Below are 19,711 nucleotides of genomic sequence, written 5' to 3'. Positions count from 1 at the left end.
ACAGTAACTCTCATACTAACAGTCCAGAGGTGAACAGCTCACTCCAGTGTCCAGTACAAAGCATGTGGAGCCCCATTGTTCTGTCACCATCTAATCCCAACCAATTGATGGAAGACATCCCACTGTGTAATCTGATTTCATGACTCTAAAGGCACAGCAGAATAAAATAAACCTTTCTAGCCGATTTATATGTGGCTGGTGAAGTTCCATGGGTAGAGAAAATTGACTCTTTCATACATCACATCCTCAAACATGCTGTACAGAGGAGAATGGCAACCTGAATACTGTTATTGGACCTCTATGTGAAGCACCACATTCAGACTAGTGACAGACAAGCTATTTGGAAGCCACTTCCAAGATATTATTAAAAGTGTTCTGGATTCCCTCTCCTCTCTTTTAGAGGTAGTTCACTCAAAAATGAAACTTCTCTCATCTCAGTCACTCTCATGTTGTTTCGAACTCCTATGACTTCCTTTTTTCCGTGGAACACAAATGGAGATGTAAGGCAGAATGTTTGCCTTAGTTACCATTCACTTTCATTGTATGGAAAATAAAAATAAATATGTAATGGAAGTGAATGGTGACTGAGACTAACATTCTGTTCCCCAGGGTAAAGAATTGTTTAGGAACAACACGAGAGTGAGTAAACTATGACATAAATTCATTTTTGGGTGAACTACCCTTTTAAGCATTTATTAAACAGCATTTATCCATTAAGACTCACCTTGCTACCATTTGAACCATCCAGAACAAGGGAACCAACAATACCCCCCTCACCCTGAGGAAAGACAACTGACTTAATTTACAGTAGAAACCCCTAAAGAGTTTTTGTTGTGTAAATTATTTATTTTGACAAGTATTGAACATTATAAGTATGAAATGAAGGAGATTTGGAAGCTCCATAAGATAAAAATGTCTATATCTTAACTGGGGTTCATAGGCTACTTTACAGAGACTTCTTAAAATCTACAATGGACTTAAGATCTTTAGCATGTGTCTCTGCCACTCTGAAGCTATTAGAATCTGTTCAAAACTTGTGAAACTCTCAAAGGACACTTTAGTTCTGTTCCAAAAACCAAGTGAGCTGCTTTGCTGTCTACTATCTACAGTACAGGCAGCAGCCTTCTAAAGGTTCATTCAGACCGTACAAGTTCTTGTGCTAAAATAAGTTTGAGGCAGTGCAACGAATAGAACAGAACCCTTACAAAACATCTAGAGTTCTGGCAAATTAGCTGCAAACTTTCCGCAAATTTGCCACTCGTTATTTTCACAAGCAAATGAGCTTGTGATTCGCCGCTATGGTTAACAGAAGTTTGCAGCTCTTCACCAGTAGTGGTGAACCTGCAGCAAACTTTTGGCAACAATGGACAATTTGCCGCAAGTTTGCCACAAAGCTCATTTGCTAAATTTGTGGCAAATTTGCAGCGAACTCTCGATCTTTGTAAGGGAACGCAGGTGTCTTGAAATTTGATGTCTTTTTAAACTTGACATGACATCTAAAAAACACGGTGCTCATTAACAAGATACTGAATAAAACAGCAACGTGTGGCTGCTGATGGTCAAACACGTCTATCTAGCACATATTTACATAGAAAAACAACTGAAAACCTGCGCGGGTGGCCACATTAGTTTGAAAAGCCCCTAAGGCGGCATCCTAACTGAAATGGAACCTAATAAATGACTAATTTGGAACACTCTACACAGGCAGCTTCTCTGCATGCCACACAATTTAGTCCAACCAAAGCCTTTCTAGCAAGTCAGTCCACTGGCGGCCATCTTTGGAATGCTCTTGTACACCCCAAAAGCTCTGTGAGAGCCAACGTCATAAAACTCTCACACAGAAGAGCATCTCCACCTGAGACAACACACCCTACTTTTTAAGGACCATAAAACACAAACCTCACATCTGCCCTCTCTCTCTCTCTCACCTCAGGTCACTTTAAGGACACCAAAAACTAAGTTATGACTAATCCTGTTCTGTAATGTAAAAGGTTTTCTGATCATACATGTTTGGTATCATTCAAGAGGTCTCAGTGCAACTGGTAAAACAGTCTCATTCCCTTTCAGCAAAGTCAAATCACAAGTAAGATTTAAGAACTTAGTAAAATACTGTATTCTATCCGGGGCATGCCCCTCCCAAGTCTCTCACAGGGACCAGATGCTGTATGCAGAGTAGGTGCATTCTTTGTAAACATCAAACGACCTACTCAATCAAAGGTCGATGTAACAAGTACTTAGTTCAGGCAAATGGAGGAGTCAGGAGACAGCAAATCAGGTTCAAGGTCAGTCTTTTAATCCTCAATTTCTCACACACACACAATCGACGGTAACCGTCGATACAGATTAAATAATAACTAAGAATATTCGTGGCCGTCTCTGGACTTGTCGGTCACTCTCTCTCCCTCTCTGATGCTCTGGCGTGCCTTTTGAGTCTCGCTCTGCCATCACTATAATGAGAGACAGGTGTTAGAGATAGCTATGAGCCAGGTGACGAGCCTTACCGCTCTCCCTCTCCCGCAGACCGACACATGACCACGCCCCCCATGCCACAGTCGACTTACAACTCCCTAAATTGTAAACCAAATCCTAAATAACATCAAACATACACATCTGAAACAACAATAGAATAGTTTGGTACTTAAGGAAGGATGGCAGAGGAGCTCAGGGAGTCTGTATTCAGATCTCCCATACTGTCGCTGTTTGTAGTTTCTATTTGCCAAGTATGTTTCTCTGACTTATACCTTATTGTTTGTTTATTCTGATCATATGTGAAATTGGGATTGATTGAATTCTTGTAACAATGTTTTATATCCTACCTGGCAAATAAATTGTTATTATTTTATTTATTCTGAATTTCTCTGGAATCATTGTGAGAAACCACCCAGGAAAACCAGGTAGGAGAAACCATCTAGGACAACCGGGTAGGATTTGAATTTCATTAGACCAGGGTAGACCATACTGGAGCTTTAATATAGGAGAAACCACCCAGGACAACCGGGTAGGAGAAAGCCATATAAAGACTCTCAGTCACTGCTCACCACCCGTCTTAGCAAGTTGTATGGGGGAACACCAAAATCTAAAAAACTGTTTGCCAAGCTTATGTTTAAATGACATATTTCAAATCAGCAGTAAAATCAAACAACACTGGTATCACACATTATGCTTCTTTACCTCAGAATAGGCTGAAAAACTAGCTTGTATAGTTAATGCACATGCGCAAATCTGGATAATAATACTTGATAATTGGGAGGCTACAAGCTCAAGGCCCACAGCAGCCTTGCTTGATGGGCTTGAGAACATTACAGTCAAGGTTAATAGAGGAAGGGCACCTACACACTAGAGTTTACATTGCTCAGATAGCACAACAAATCCACTGATTTCAATGGAAATGGTGAACGGCAAGGACGTAAAGGGAAAATGCAAGTTTAAGAAACTTGCTCAAACTCACTCTGACTCATTCTGGCCAGCAAAGGAAAAATGCATTAGGTACATACAGTATTTTTCAAAACTGAGCAAGAGTAATGTTGATGCCTTAGATGTGTTATTCTTTTTCCATATTGATGCGCTGCCCAAACAGTTTTTCACAGTGGAGGTATTTCACTTGAGTTACAGGACACACAAGATACAATTTAATTTGTAGAAAACAAAATAAAAAAAATAAAATAAAATAAAAATAATTTCCTATTTTGTTATTAAGCCGGGGGTTCCATCAATCAAACTAGATTCACGCTGTCAATTTGGCCTAAAAATAACCTTGAAACTCCTTTTAAATCTGTTTACAAAACATAATATTCAGTATTCTTTAATGAATTGCAAGACCATTAATACAACTACTGCAGCTCATAAATAATTCAGGCATGCCGGTGGTCCCTGGATTCAGGTTTGCTGCCCAAGTTTGCTATGTTGCTTGGTTTCAAGCTGAATATTGGATTATAGGGTGAGGGAGATATCTAAGGGAGGCTGTGTGGTTAGAGAGTACATCTCCAAAACAACAAAACCAGCCCAGGTAATTGCATTTTGGATGTGTTGTGCATTGGCCAGTAAAAATGCCGGTCCACTCCAAACAGAGTTCCTCATGCGATTAATCCCACTTCATTCATTCCAAAAAACAAGTTTGCGACTGGCAATTTTCAGTGCTGGTTACAAACCCTTTTGAGAAACACATTATAAGTGATCCACAAAAAGTGTTCTCATGTGGGTCACTGCAATTAACCTTTGGGTGACACTCTGTGAGCTTAATAGCTCAGAACGCTGTAATGTTCGTATGCTATCTTGCAAACTGTCACGTTTTTTTTTTTACTTAATTCTTCTTTGGGTTAAGAGGTGACCGTGTCTACACAAAGAGAGCATGACTCTCATTCAGTTTCAAATAGACATGCTTTACATTACTAATGCATCTATTAAACATCTGACTAGAGTGTCTGTGTTTTGTAATTGCAGTTTCATGGCTGTTAGTTAGTGGTATTGCAACATATTAGGCTATTTTGGCTGGTTCATACAGCACATGCATTATTTATCCTTTGTTGTAATCTTCTTAAAAGCAGATTTAAATTAATATAATTTGGTTTAAACGCAATAGGCCAAATTAGTTAAGTCTACAGTGCATAATAAACCTTATTATATCTTCAAATTCATCTTCAAGACAACTGACATAATCTGGCAGCATGACATTTATCAAAGCCTGTCAAAAGATTTTTAATAGTCTTTTTTTCTCTAAATGCCATTTTTTTCTCTAACAGACAAAAAAGTACAGTCTTGACTCTCAGATATGAAGGCAGTCTATTTCCAGCATAGTAGAGGTGATACCTCAAACACAGGTCAGTATTTTACAGAGGAGTCACAAGAATTCCAGCTACTAACTGTAGCCACTGAACAAAGTGGGTCAGTATTGAAATGCATGTTGCATTAAATTAAGCCTGGTTCCGGTGTCTTAGCCTTGATCTGAGCCTTTAAGGAAACTAGTCTTGGTCTGGGTCTGGCTCATAGAGTAACTGGTACTGGCTGAGGTCTAGTTGGTGTCAGTCTGGACCTATGGAGTGCTTGTATTGGTCTAGGTTTGGGTCTTAGTGGGTCTAGCATTGGTCTAGGTCATAGGGGGTCTGGTCTTTGTCTTAAGGGGTCTGGTCTTAGGAGTCAGGTATTGGTCTGGACCTTCTAGTATTAGTCTTGGTCTTTGGGGATCTAGTATTTGGTCTGGGTCTTAGGAGGTCTAGTATTTGGTCTGGGGCTAAGGAGGTCTGGTCTTGGTCTGTACTTTAGGAGTTCTAGAATTGGACTAGGTCTAAGGAGATTTAGTATTTGGACTGGGTCTCAGGAGGTCGAGTACTGATCTGGGTCGCAATGGGTCTAGTTTTGGTCTGGGTCGTAGGGGGTCTGATATTGATCTAGGTCTTAGGGGGTCTGGTTTTGGTCTGGGTAGGGGGTCTGGTCTTGATATGGGTCTTCAGGGTGTCTGGTATTGGTGTGGGTCTTAGGAGGTTTAGTACTGGTCTGGGTATCTAGAGGTCTGGTCTTGGTCTGGGTCTTAGGGGGTCTAGTCTTGGTCTGGGTCTTCGGGGCAAGGCTTAGGTTTGGGTCTTGGGGTATGGTAATGAAAAGAACAATTAAAATAAACACTTAATACTTGAGATAATCCAACCAAGAGGTTTTAAAACAGTCCAATAAAGAGCTAAATGCCGGCACTACAGCACAAATGATACGTTAAAGCAAGCCATTCAATATTGTGACAATGCTATCAGGCAATTCCACTGCAAATTAAAAGACAGACACTTTGGTAAATAAATACGTTTTGCATGCAGTCTATAAATATGAGATTTTATTTCTCCATTTCCATTCACTATGCTGTAGTAAATCAAGCCTGTGAGCTAATACATATGCAAGCACTCTCTCGTCTACCCTGTCTTCATATGCTGGCAATTCTTTTCTTAAAAAAATAAAATATAATAAAATAAAAAATCACTAAGAACGGTGTGTAGATGACAAATTACATCGGCAACACAAAGCTTGAAATGCCCGCTTGATACCCAGCTAGCTTGCCTGTGATATTCAAATGTTTCTCTTTGAGGAGGCAATAACAGAATGAAGTGTCAAAATGAAAATACCACCAGCCATTTATCCATAATGTATTTTCAGTGCCAGAGAAACATTCTGACATCTATGAATTCCCACATATAAGAAATGTGGATCACATACTTTTCTCAGTACAGGAGATGAGCCTTCCTGCTTAAACTTGCCAAATAGTAAACTGAACCTCAAAACCATGGTGCTCAGGCTTATGTAACCGCAACTTTAAGTTATTTATAGACCCAGTGTTATCAAAGTCAGAGTTTTTATTTCTTGTCTGTGATTTCTGATACCTAAATATCATAGTTGGCCTCAAAGTCAGTGTATTCCTAAAAGCTGACAAATTTCTAGCAGATATACACATTGACATTTATTTCAAAAAGAAAAAATATTTATGACTCATCTTGTTCACAGGGGTGTATGTTGCTCCATACTTGTTACCTTCTTTGCTCTGCTATCCAATTTTTTGGATTGCATCATAAATTCAATATATACTATTAAAAATACGTTTCCAAAAAAAAAAAAGAAATTGCACTAGTTTTGGATTTGGAAAAATAATGTGTTCTATTTGAGGTCACCAAAAAAATAATGAAAGGTTGACGTTGAATAGTAATTTCCTGAGGATTCAATTACTGAACCAGGAGCAAAATATACTGCACAACAGCAATGCAACAAACTGCAGTCATCAGTTTACACCTTCTACGATAAATAAGAGAAGCACTGTTGCAAAAAGAGAGCAATTATCTGAACAACTGACATTTGTTGGGTCTATTTCATATCGATATTCTACCATTGCAGATCCAACAAATTTAATGTGACTGTATTGTTCAGGATAACTTGAAAAAGATCAGTAGAAAAAAAAAACTGTATTAACTCATAATGCATAACTTTCAATTTATATTCCAGCTGGATTTAAAAACAAATTAGATGCCACATTTTGGCAGAAACTTCACTTATATGTAGAAAGCTAAGCAAATAGCAAATTTCCTCAAAAGCTGGTCTTACAGGACAGTGGTTCTCAATTGGTTTTGCTTTAGGACCAAGATTTTAGGGTACTCAACATGTTTGTTTTTTTTTTTTTTTTTTTTTTTTTTGCTTGTATAGTTTTATTCATGGTTTTTGAGAATGAGGGAATGTCTCAAAACCTGCCCAGGTTGGCATCTGGCTAATCTGGGGTGCATTTCCCATACAACAACATAACTCATTGCTAAACCATCATAGTACGATGCATCATTGGAGAAATTAACTAGCTTGTCATGACTGTTTCCCGAAACCGAAATAACTACAGTATGTTGCACACCCATCTTTCAAACCACATTGGCTCAAAAACTGTAAGAACCAAGTGCAATATGACTTATGGCCACTAGATGGTATTATTTTCCCTTTGGTTTTCCTTTTATGGTCAGAAGTTCCTGTTCTTATTAGTTTTCCAATCATCCTGCACACCTGTGTTTAATTTTGAGCTTGTTTGTCTCTCTATTTAAGTTATCTTGGTTTTACATTTCACTGCTCAGTCTTGAGTTTGCATTCATTGTGCTCATGTGAAGTTGATTGTCTCTTGTCATTAAGAGACATTTGAGTGATCTATCTCTGATTTACCTGCCTGCATTTGGGTTCAACTTCTCCAGGACTGTGAGTTAGCTTAGTGGTTAAAGAAACAACCCCAGAATCTTTAGACCTTGGTTCAAGACCAGTGTCTCACCTAATCCACGTTACAACAACATAGAGATGTTGTTAATGACGTTACGTAGGGGGTGGTGTAATAATACATTCGTGAATATTAAATTATAAAAGCGCATTGACACCTAAACCATTTAATGTGGGAAAGCTGCATGCATGGTGATGCCACAGATGCAATGCTCTGCAATAGTGGGGATTTCCTCAACATCACACTTTGGGGGTTCCCCAATGCACTTGAGCACCTACACACGTGCACTCTTCCAAAAAAAAAAAAAACATATGAAAGCTACTTTAGTTAACATAAATACATAAAAGCTGTGTTCTCCCTTTTAGTTTATTTTGTGATCCTAACTATGCATGATTCTATTGTTAGTTGGTTTGATTTTTGCGTTTATCATGGTTTCTTTCCCTGTGGTTCATGACTCAAAAAGAACACGTTTGCTACCCATTTTGTCCCCAAATGGTTTTTCAAATTTCTAGCCCAAAGCCAAATATGTGTTGTCATGAAATGTCTCTTTTTTTTAGGCTAGTGACCTTCAAGACCTTTTGTCCTTAAACATATCATCAGCTGTTCATTCCTGTACATTCTTATCATTCTTGCTTTGGCTCCACACTCTTTGTGACACTAGGTAGGGATCGTATATATCTAGTTCACACAAAATTCCCTAGCCTAACATTATTTCTTAATATGTTAGCATTCTAACTACTGTGACAACTTAAGTAGCCTATAATTAAAGTCTGCAGCATTTTTTTAGTGGAGAGAATTCAATGTTATTCAAAGATTCCTCATAGAAGAATGCTTCAAAAAGCATTATTTTGGCAACCTACACCGAAAACCAGAGATCATAAACCTTTACGCACATGCACGCAGCTTTGTCATGTCATTTCAATGAAAAATCTATAAAATATGACTGAACAAAGAACCATGCAATTTTGTGATATTATAAAACAATAAAATAAAAATTAATCTGTGATGTTGATTAAAATCATTCCTTACCGTATCCCCTATATCTCCTTTATCTCCTTTTTGTCCAGCATGTCCTACCAGACCAGGAAGCCCTTCATCCTCCTTTCAAATAAAAGTAGAACAGTCAAATTAAACAGAAAAAGAAGTCAAATTATACTTGTTAATATGCTAAAACAGCTCTCCACATCAGGTCTCGAATGCTGTGATCATAATTCAGAGAGGAGTCCCAGTCTGAACTCTGCCTCTTTGTACTTCAGAAGAGATTAGCTGAACATCACCCGTTGATGAAGTGCATGTTTGGGCCCAAGCACCCCCTTATTTGTGCTAAATTGCTGCTAATAAGCTTGTATTTCTGCTTCTGGCTGTCGTCCAGGTATAGGGACCGGCATTAATATGCTTTAATTGGCCATTTATTGTGCATGCAGCATTACCTCAGGATTCAAAGTGGAGTGCTAACTCAGTCATTTAAAGAATGCTAATGGGCTAACTTTACCTTCAGAGGGGGACAGTGGCATCGATCTGTGGGCTGATAGACTGGCATGGACAGAATTCTGTGGAAGTATCCTGTGACCAATGGGGCCGCTGTGGGTTTGTGGGTTTCCAGGGGTTCACACTGGTCGAATTGAAAAGAAACTGTTAGATCACTCAAATATAACCTAAAATAATCAATTCTACCCTTTGAATTCCAATCTCAAAAAGAAGGTTCAAGAAATTCTGTCAATTGGATTTGTGGGGATTTTTTACATTTGCATGCATGTGTACAGTTTAGCTCTCAAAAATTCAAAACATTGGAAAAAACAGTGATGCCAAAACAGTATAATCAGAATATATCATTTGGTAATGTAAAATGGTATTAATATGCTCCCAAGACCTGAGCAACAAATATTAACCAGGTTGGCAATTTGAATTATTCAGCTACAGTGAGGAAAATGCTAAAGAAATATAATCCCAGTGCTTAGAGGGGGGATTAGCACACCACTGCAAAAACCAAATTCCAATTAAAGCATTGAGCAGGGATGTATATTTGCCCTAATCCAGTCATTTAAGACAGGATGTTGCCTTTAATTAATCAGAAATTATTGACTGGAGCAACTTGAGCTAAAGGGCTACCCTAAAGGGCTTTGCCAACAATGGAAGCCATGAGCCCAAGAACAATACATGGAAATCACTTTGGCTGTGTTCCAAAATGTATCACGCTGTCTAAGTAGGCAGCATTTAAAGCTGTACTCCTGAAGCGAAAACTATTACAAAGGGTAAGCAGAAAAAAATCATTTTAGCCTGCCTTAGCTGGTTTGCTTTTCTTATCCGGCCTCCCAGCCAGGTCAGGCATGTCTGTTGGCTGTTTTTTTGAGGGTTTTGGGGCACTTTTTTATCAGGTCAGGCTGGGAGACCAGCTGGTTGACAAGCTAAAGTACACCAGCAGAACACCAGATTGGCTAGGCTGGTAAACAAGCTTAACTGGTTTAAACTAGCTAAGACCAGAAAACCAGCTTACCAACTTTTTTTTTCCGAGCAGGAAAGATGGTGGACGAAGCGAGAGTAATGTTTATTATACATTTTATAAATATAATACTGAAAAATATTAATGCAAATTTTTATCCCAATATTTGTGTGTGCTATGTATTTTATGTTTATTAGAGTATCATGTTGTTAGTTCAGTAATGTGTTAACACCAAACTCAATTGTGAGTTGACATCCAATTGTGAGTTGACGCAAATGTTGCTGCACATGTAGAGCATTCCATATCGGTCACTTATGATGTTTCATTTTAGTAAAGATGCTGTTTTAGAAGGAAAGGCAGCTCACTAGGTTTTGGAACCGTGCCTATAAAAAAATAATTGGAACCCATTATTTCAATAAATAATAAAAAAAATTAAATAAAAATAAAAAAATCTTTCAAACATTTATCTGAATGATTTAGTATTCAATAGCAGTGTTTGAATGGGCTGTTTAGAATGAATTTGATAAACATGTAAAGCTCGTAATTTTAGTGCAAATTAACGGGCTGCTTGCTTATACCTCTATAATTAACACTGCTGCACTAAAGCCAATGTCTTACCGTAACTCCAGGAGAATCGCAGCATCTGTCCATCTCGGCTATCCTAGCATCACAAAAGATCAGAATCTCTTGAAGCTCGATCTGTGAAGGTAAGTTAGTATTTGTGAGCATGAAAAGAGATACTTGAAATATGAATATAACTGAATATAATGCCTCTTCAGTAAAAGTCAGATGTAGGGTTGCCAAATCCAATGTTTTCCCACAGAACCAGGGATACTTTTGACCAAATTCTGTTGCCGTGAGTTTAATTTTTTGTCCTGTGTTTTGAGGCAAATCAGACCAGTGACAAATCAGATTTGAATGTAAGTTGTTTTGACCAGCCAACAATGCATTTCGAAACAGATTAGATAATATTTTTATGGAAACAAACAGGTCAGCTGCAGTTATAATTAGCCTACAATGTGAATTTACAGATACTGTGAAATATGAAATATATAATTAAAATAAAATATTAGTGCCAGCAGAAATAAGGTAATATAAGAAAAGAAAGGTAAGGAAATGTATTGCATTTTGTTCCTTTATAAATAATACATCTTGAATGATGACATTGACTTCATAAGGCTCATTTTATAAACTTGATTTATAAACTCATTGTATAACTTGCAAATGTTTGATGCTGCTACTTACATTATCCAGCAGGCCTGTATTTATCTGTAAATGCAAACAGTAATATGGACTCTGAAAACCATGGCATGTTGCATGCTTTGGTTTTGAGTTCGTTTTGGGCTTGTTTTGTTTAGTTTGGGCTTTCTTTATCACACAGACCTACAACCTCGGTCATATTTACTATATATATATATATATATATATAGTACCAGTACCAAAGTATTCCAAATTCACTTGCTTAAATGACTGGCGTCCTGTTGCTCTGACCCCCATCATCAGCAAATTCTTTGAGAGACTAATCAGAGATTACATCTGCTCTGTGCTGCCTGCCTCACTGGACCCATTGCAGTTTGCTTACCACAACAACCGCTCCACTGATGATGCCATTGAATCTACACTACACACTGCTCTCTCCCACATGGAAAAAAGGAAAACTTATGTGAGAATGCTGTTTGTAGACTACAGCTCAGCATTCAACACCATAGTGCCCTCCACACTTGTGAAATCTCCAGGCTCTGGGCTTAAACAGCACACTGTGCAGCTGGATCCTGGACTTCTGTCAAGCAGACACGAGGTGGTTAGAATGGGCAGCAGCATCTCCTCATCACTGACCCTCAACACTAGAGCCCCGCAGGGCTGTGTTCTCAGCTCACTCTTGTATTCCTTGTACACACATGACTGTGTGGCAACACACAGCTCCAATGCCATCATTAAGTTTGCTGATGATATGAAGGTGGTAGGTCTGATCACTGACAATGATGAAACAGCCTACAGAGAGGAGGTGCACACTCTGACACGTTGGTGTCAGGAGCACAACCTCTCCCTCAATGTCAGCAAGACCAAGGAGCTTGTGGTGGACTTCAGTAGAAAAGACAGAGAACACAGCCCCATCACCATCAATGGAGCATCAGTGGAGAGAGTCAGCGGCTTCAAGTTCCTCGGTGTCCACATCACAGAGGAACTCACATGGTCCGTCCACACTGAGGCTGTTGTGAAGAAGGCTCACCAGTGCCTCTTCTTCCTGAGACGGCTGTGGAAGTTTGGAATGAACCACCACATTCTCATACGGTTCTACACCAGCACTGTAGAGAGCATCCTGACAGGCTGCATCACTGCCTGGTACGGCAACAGCACCGCCCTCAACCGCAAAGCCCTGCAAAGGGTGGTGCGAACTGCCAGACACATCATCGGAGGTGAGCTTCCCTCCCTCCAGGACATATATACCAGGCTGTGTGTGAAAAAAGCTCGAAGGATCATCAGAAACTCCAGATTAAAATACCCGAGCCATGGGCTGCTCTCACTGCTACCATCAGGCAGGCGGTATCGCAGCATCAGGACCCGCACCAGCCAACTCCATGACAGCTTCTTCCCCCAAGCAATCAGACTTTTGAACTCTTGATCTCCCACGATCAATATACATCAGCACTGCACTTTATTAATCTTATTATCTCACACTGGACTGTCATAAATTATATTCTCTCTTAACAACACACTGGCAACTGACTATCAACCGACAGCCTGAATGTCAATACCGTACAATTCAACCTACTGTATATTTTATATATACTTTATATACTATTTTTATTGTATGTGTATTCTATATTATGTGTATGTGTATTCTATATTGTGTGTACTGTATACTGTACATTGTATATTATTATTTCTATATTGTGTTGTGTGTAATTATGTGTATATTAGATATGTAAATTGTGTTGTGTTAATCTGATGTTTATTGTAAATCGGTATATGTCTCATCACTGTCATGACAGCTATGTTGCTCGGAACTGCACCCAAGACTTTCACACACTGTTGCACTTGTGTATATGGCTGTGTGACAATAAAAGTGATTTGATTTGATTTTGATTTTGATATTCCATTTTGACCTACTGTATATCAAATTCAGACCAGAGGTTGTGTTGAGTTTTTTGGAAAAAAAATATCTATTCACAAACAACTTTATGGTAGTAAAAACATAATTGAGAAAATGAACTTGCTGTGCAGGCCTTCTACTATCTTTCCCAATCAGTTTGAAGAAGCTTTTACAAATACTAAATGTCCTAAATCTGTGGCTTATGCATATTCGGTACACCCATGCTTTTCTTTTTTTCACAACTCACATCAACTGGACGTCCATCCTCCACACGAGTGGTGATGAAGGTGCGTCCAGTGAGGATCATGGCACCCCTCTCAGCAGTCACCTGACGCTCTATCAATTTACAGTCCACGAAGACGGAAACAGCATTGCTTTCGACGGATACACTGAGCTTGTGAAACTGTCGATCGAACAGGGCGTGCAGGTCTCGGTTTTTGAACACATACAGGAGGCTGTTCTTCAGAAAACCCTGAGCTAAAAACTCCACTGTTTTTTTAGCCCCATCCACTATTAATGACACCTAAATTAAGAAAAATAGAGAGGAAAAGATTAAAATGAGTGGTTCATTAAAGAAGTTAATGGGGGAGTCAAATTGAAGTCTGAAACAATCAATGTTTTTACAATAATAGCATAACTGCTTGAGTCTTCAGTGTTGAGCAAACTTTAGATCAATAAATGTGTCTTTATATAGCAAAAACAAACAAACAAAAAACTGAAACTGAAACATACCTGTGTATCTCCACCTTTATCAAAGATCTGCAGAAGAAACCAGCGATCTTTCTTTGTGGTTTTTCTGAGCCGGAACGTAGATATAATTGAGTATTCATGTGAAAGTCCTTTTGGGAACACAGATCTATAGAAAAGACAAAGACCACCAGCACCTACAATTAGAGTTTATCTATTTGAACTGCAGATTATATAACGACTATAAAATTGCTGAACAATATGACGTTTCCCGTCATCATCACAACAATATCTGCTGGGAAAAAAAACAAAAACAAAACAGCTTTAACCAACATAAGATGGTAAGCTTGACCAAACTGGTTACAATCAGCTGGTCTTCAAGCCTGACAAGCCAGCAACTGCCCAAAACCCTTTTAAACTAGAAAACCAGACCAGTCTGACTAGGCTTGGAGACCAGCTAAGACCAGCAAACCATCTTAGGCCGGTTTAATTTTGATTTTCAGCAAGGGAAACAACCAGATATTAAAGGGGACACCGTCCCCCTAATATACAAATTAATACCTGATCAAGAAGGTTTTTTCCCAAACTTTTACATTTGATATCTGAGGACACAAATATTACAAACCATCTCATGGTGAACTTCATGAAAAAAAACACTGGAAATTGATGTTTAAGAGCTCAGCTACAACCATGTATATGCTAACATATTTGTAAAGCTTCTGTCAGGTCAATGCAGGACAATGGCCAGAATATTAGTAAAGCTGGCAACACATTTTTTCATGTTTATTTCCTTATTGCCTTCTTAAAGGAACAGTTCACCCACAAATTAAATTCCTGTCATAAAATGTCTTCATCTTCATGTCATTACAAACATGAATGAACACAACAAGAGATGGATGAAAGTGTGAATTATATTTCAGAGCTTCTGCGAATAATGACTTGCATTTCGGTCTGTTCCTCACACAAAGCTATTGCATGGTTTCAGAAGACATGAAATATAGTGTATAGAGTTGTATAGACTACTTTTGTGATACTTATATGGTGTTTTTTTGTTTTTGTTTTTGTTTTGTTTTTTGTCCTTTTTGCAGCTTGACAGCCACTGGTTACTATATCCTGGGGGACTAGTCCTTTAAGGTTTCCATCAAACTTTTTTACTAGGAAATTAATGCTTTTAATACACTGCGGACGTTGTATTTTGGATGCTGGTGTACTTGTGTCCTTACCAAGATTCTTAACTAGCGTAACCAGCGAGCCTCACTCGGTCAATAAGCTTCAATAAAAGAGGAAAGACTGGTTGACCCACATTTTTTGTCTTTAAACAACATTGCCCACCATGATTATCACACTAAATTATATTTGATATGACCATTCAGTGCAGTGTATTTGTGATAAGTGAGACTTCAGAAGTTGTGAGTGCAGCTTTTCTGATCGAACAAACCTGAGCACCATGAAATCAATCCACTTCATCCCTGAGCTGTTAAATAGGAACATCTGTGACCATATGCCAAATATTATTTGTTTCTAACACAACAGATAAATCCCATAAAGGGACGTAGACAGGACGAAACGAAAAGGTCTAACCTGCATACCCCGCACATCAAACGAGAGACAACAGAATGTCTACAAACAGAGACTCCATTGATAAGCGCATGTTCAGCCATAGATTTTAAGATTTGCCGGGGTAACCCCGGCCCCGGCCCCATGAACTGGATTTTCACTTCGCACTGTACACCAACAAGCGGGTGAAAAAATGCCACTGAAACGTATATAGCCTCCTTGTTGATGGAGCACTAGCATTTAGAATGGTATCAACCAAAGTGGGGGATGAACCATCATTCAAAAGAGTGCCCCTCTGAGGGGCCACACCCACTTAGCGGTGATACATCTGTCCCAACGGAATGCCCGATATCAGCAAGCGGGTCTATTTCCATGGCAACAGAGCCTGGTAGCACCCAGGGGAAGAAGCACATGCCTCAGTGGTTGAAGTCCCTTTGTGGAGTTCATCCAGCACTGAAAAAGGTCTTGCATGCAACAAGCCCAGGGGAATGACATTGGACGCCGTGATCATGAGTCCCAAAAGCCTGTGAAATGTCCCACTCTGAACATCGCTAGATACTGGCATAATGACAGAATGCGAGCTGGAGATAGGCATGCCTGCATCGCCTGCAAGTTTAACTCCATACCTAGAAACATAGTCTGTTGCTTTGGCAATGGGTCACTCTTCTCTAGGTTCACATGCAGCCCTAGATTTTTTGCTCAAATGGCTGAGAACAACATCTCAGTGTTGGGCAGCCAAACTCGCTGAGTGAGCTAACACCAACCAATCATTGAGATAATTCAAAATGCGGACGCCTTGAAGCCTCAAGGGCATCAGAGATGCATCCATGCATTTCGTGAAAGTGCATGGTGCCAGAGTAAGTTTTAGATGCGTTTCGACATCTGTGTTATGCTCTTGTGGTGCTGCATCTAGCTTTTATAGTGCAGGGACAAGTTTGGTATGAACTGCCCCCCAGAGTGTGAAAATTAAGCTATATGGACTTAACCGCCCTCTATTCGAACAGAAGGACACAAAATTGGTTCACTTTGCCCCCAAAAGCGAATCTAAGAAAGTGCCTGTGCTTCTGTGCAATCTGAATATGGAAATAAGCGTCCTAATCTACTGTCAGAAACCAGTCCTCGGATGTACTTGTGATATTATTTGTTTCTGTGTCAACATTCTGAATTGACATTTCATTAGAGTGAAAGTAAAACGTCTCATATCCAGAATGGGACGCAAGCCGCAGTGATATAACCATGTTCTATCCTTGGAATTAATCATTTTGAAATGTTTTGCAACTGCTAACAAGCTGCCAGAAAGGCAGACACAGGAATTAATGCATGGCTCTCTCCTGTAGTAACCCCTAGATGGCACTCTTGGCTTACTTTTGGCTACTTTTCTACAATCAGCATCACAGCGGAAGGACACCACTATGCTTTCTCTACTGCGGCCGATGGATTGAAAGTAAATAATGATTTTCCTGTATTATATCCAGGCATTTATAAAAAACGCCCTGAAGTGTCTACAGCAGGGACGCTCATGGAACAAAACATCTTCCCTGGCAAGTTGAACGGGGAAGAATGTAGGTAGAATTGCCTTTATTATATCTATGCATGTATAAAAGTTACCCTAAAGTGTGTATACAGCAGGAACACTTATGGAATAAAACATCTTCCCTGGCATGATGAATGGGGAAGAATGTAGGGAGAAGTGTCTTTATTATATCTAGGCATGTATAAAAAGTCGCCCAAAAGTGTGTATACAGCAGGGACACTCATGGAATAAAACCTCTTCCCTGGCATGTTAAACAGGGAAGATTGTATGTAGAATTGCATTTATTATATCAAGGTATGTGAAAAAAAACAAAAACAAAAACGTCCTATACAGCAGGAACGTTAATTGATAGAACCTCTTCCCAGACATTTTGGGCGGGGAAGAGTGTGTGAACATGGGGGTTATTGGGAATAAACTGGTCAGCCACAACGGCCCCAGCATTCCTATGGAGGGGGGGGCAGCGTGTGGTGCTTGTGACTGTGTGTTTTGTGTACACTTGTGTTTTTTGAACATCAAATTCTGTTATGCATTTTTCGAGACCCCGGGTCATGGAGACAGAGGCTGAATTCGGGATGAGATCTCACAATGTTCACTTCCCAGTGCAAGCTGCAGGGAGAAACTGAACTATATTCTGGTTGTCGGGCTTTTGAGGTGTGTACAAGCGAAGGGCAGATGAGAAACGGATATATTTATTCGGTCCAGTTTTGTTCACTGAATGAGGGGCTTGCCCTTCGTTACACATCAAGCCCATAAGGCTTATGTGTAGACCTATTTTGATTGTACATTGAGTTATATTACGATTGCCCTGAGACCCATGGTCATGGAGGCAGAGGCAAAACTCAAGCTGAAAATATGCAATGCTCGTTTGCCAACGCAAATTATGGGAAACTGAGCTAAATTGGTGTACTGAAAAATGGGTTAGACACTAAACCGGTCCCAGCATATACAGTGGGGGAACAACATGTAGTACTTGAGACAAAGAGCTTTTGCACACTGGATAGAGAATTTAGTTGAGAATGCTCAACATCAATTCACAAAATTTTTCACGGGGGGAGACAGACACAATTTTGAGCGTTCGAGGCGTGAAAAACGGCAAACTTGACTCGATAATGAACTCCACTTCATCAATAAATACCTTAGCGGGGCTGGTCAGAAGACTGCGCCAATCCGAACCCCAAGCGCTCGTCCATGAGAAGTGATACATGTGAGGGGAGAGTTTGCTAACCTTGATTCATAGAAGGAGGCACAAAATCTGTTGTCTATCACCCTCGCAAACAAAAGCATCGCCTTGACCAACACGTTCCCCAGCGCGAGCAGCGGGGGTAAATCGAGGGAAAGTCCAAACGGAGCCAGTGAACTAAAAAAGGCACCCCTTAACGCCATGCACTTGGTTGGACAGCACAACCATCATGTGTAGATCCAACAGCTGTCTGAAAAGTTCGACATCCATGAAGCCATCTAAAAAAATGAGCAGAGATATCATTGCACATCTCTGCTCTTGCCAGAATGCCCGCTTGATTCCCGAAATGGGCGAAAGAAAAATCTAGTTAAAATACCTTGCATCTGCTGACAGAATCCTGAGAGAGTAATGGTACAGACGAAGCACTCTGCACGTTGGTTCGCCATTACTCGGTTGGGGAATATTCTCCTATTCCAGCTCACCGGTCCATGCAGGATCCCCTCCACCACAAGCAGCGCTTCGAACGGGGAGGGGAGAGAGAGAGAGGCTGAGGCTGCTCCTCCATTGCCTTATTCATGTACAGATTTGTCCCAACAATAGGGACAAAGGGGCCCATTTTGCTTTCTTACCATCCAATGACGAATTCTCTCATACAGCGTTTCTTAATGGCAACGGCTCTCGCACATGTTGTACCTCAGAAAATGGCCGCCGAGCTAGGTCTCAGAGCATGTCCAACGAGACTCGTGGTTTTGCTCAGGGGGAGGCCGACAAACACACCTATATATACACACTTATTCCTATATCATTAGCTTGCTTGGTAGCTCACCTAATAGAGTGTTGGACTTTGGACTTGACCACAGTTTGATTTGAAACAGAGCAACAAATAGTCATTTTAGGGTTTTAGGGTTTGGAAACCCTAAAACCCTAAAATGACTGTAAAAATTACAATTTAAACAACTTTACAGCTCAAATAATACATGACTTTTTAAAAGTAAAATTAATGTGTTTTTTTTTTTTTCATTATTATTATTGTTAGCTTCAAATTTCTGCCTTTAATCCCCCATTTCAGTGTTTTCCTTGTTTTACTTTGGTGCATAAAACTCAAAATGTGTCTCCTTAACAAAGTGACTCAAAATGCAGGTCACATAGTTTAATATCCAAAGTAATTTAATTTCTGTATGTTTTTGCCATCACTAGCCAATTTGGTTGCAATGGTCAGAAGTTTTTTTTAAAATATATAACAAATAAAATTCAAAGCAATTAATTCACATATGAGATTTGTAAATAAAGTAATTATATTGCGACCAAAAAAAATAAAATAAATAAAGAGGCTGGAGCTATGAGTCTCAAGGTGCGGTCACACATACAGTACCTTCGAAGTGCGAAATTCCGCGGACAAAGAAGGTGCAGGCAGATGTTAAGCGTTTGTGAAATAAACAAAAAAATAACTGCCAAGCAGCCTCTTTTTATGCTACACTTAAAAAGAGCTAAAATTGCTAAAATCTCAC

At 39.6% G+C, this 19,711-nt stretch overlaps 1 protein-coding gene across 1 annotated transcript in view; it reads right to left on the bottom strand.

The window, feature by feature from the left end:
• LOC127414072 (collagen alpha-1(XIX) chain) overlaps nucleotides 1-19,711 on the bottom strand; it is a 71,350-nt gene that overhangs the window by 36,154 nt on the left and 15,485 nt on the right. The window contains exons 4-8 of the mRNA XM_051651788.1: nucleotides 13,978-14,101; nucleotides 13,493-13,768; nucleotides 10,770-10,850; nucleotides 9,204-9,323; nucleotides 8,741-8,812 (exon numbers count right to left, since the gene is read on the bottom strand). Coding sequence (XP_051507748.1) covers nucleotides 8,741-8,812; nucleotides 9,204-9,323; nucleotides 10,770-10,850; nucleotides 13,493-13,768; nucleotides 13,978-14,101 — 673 coding nt within the window. The remainder of the gene's footprint in view (nucleotides 1-8,740; nucleotides 8,813-9,203; nucleotides 9,324-10,769; nucleotides 10,851-13,492; nucleotides 13,769-13,977; nucleotides 14,102-19,711) is intronic.

The sequence above is a fragment of the Myxocyprinus asiaticus genome, chromosome 23 (genome assembly GCF_019703515.2).
Source record: "Myxocyprinus asiaticus isolate MX2 ecotype Aquarium Trade chromosome 23, UBuf_Myxa_2, whole genome shotgun sequence".
Taxonomy (NCBI): domain Eukaryota; kingdom Metazoa; phylum Chordata; class Actinopteri; order Cypriniformes; family Catostomidae; genus Myxocyprinus; species Myxocyprinus asiaticus.
This window is presented reverse-complemented; position numbering and strand designations above follow the sequence as displayed.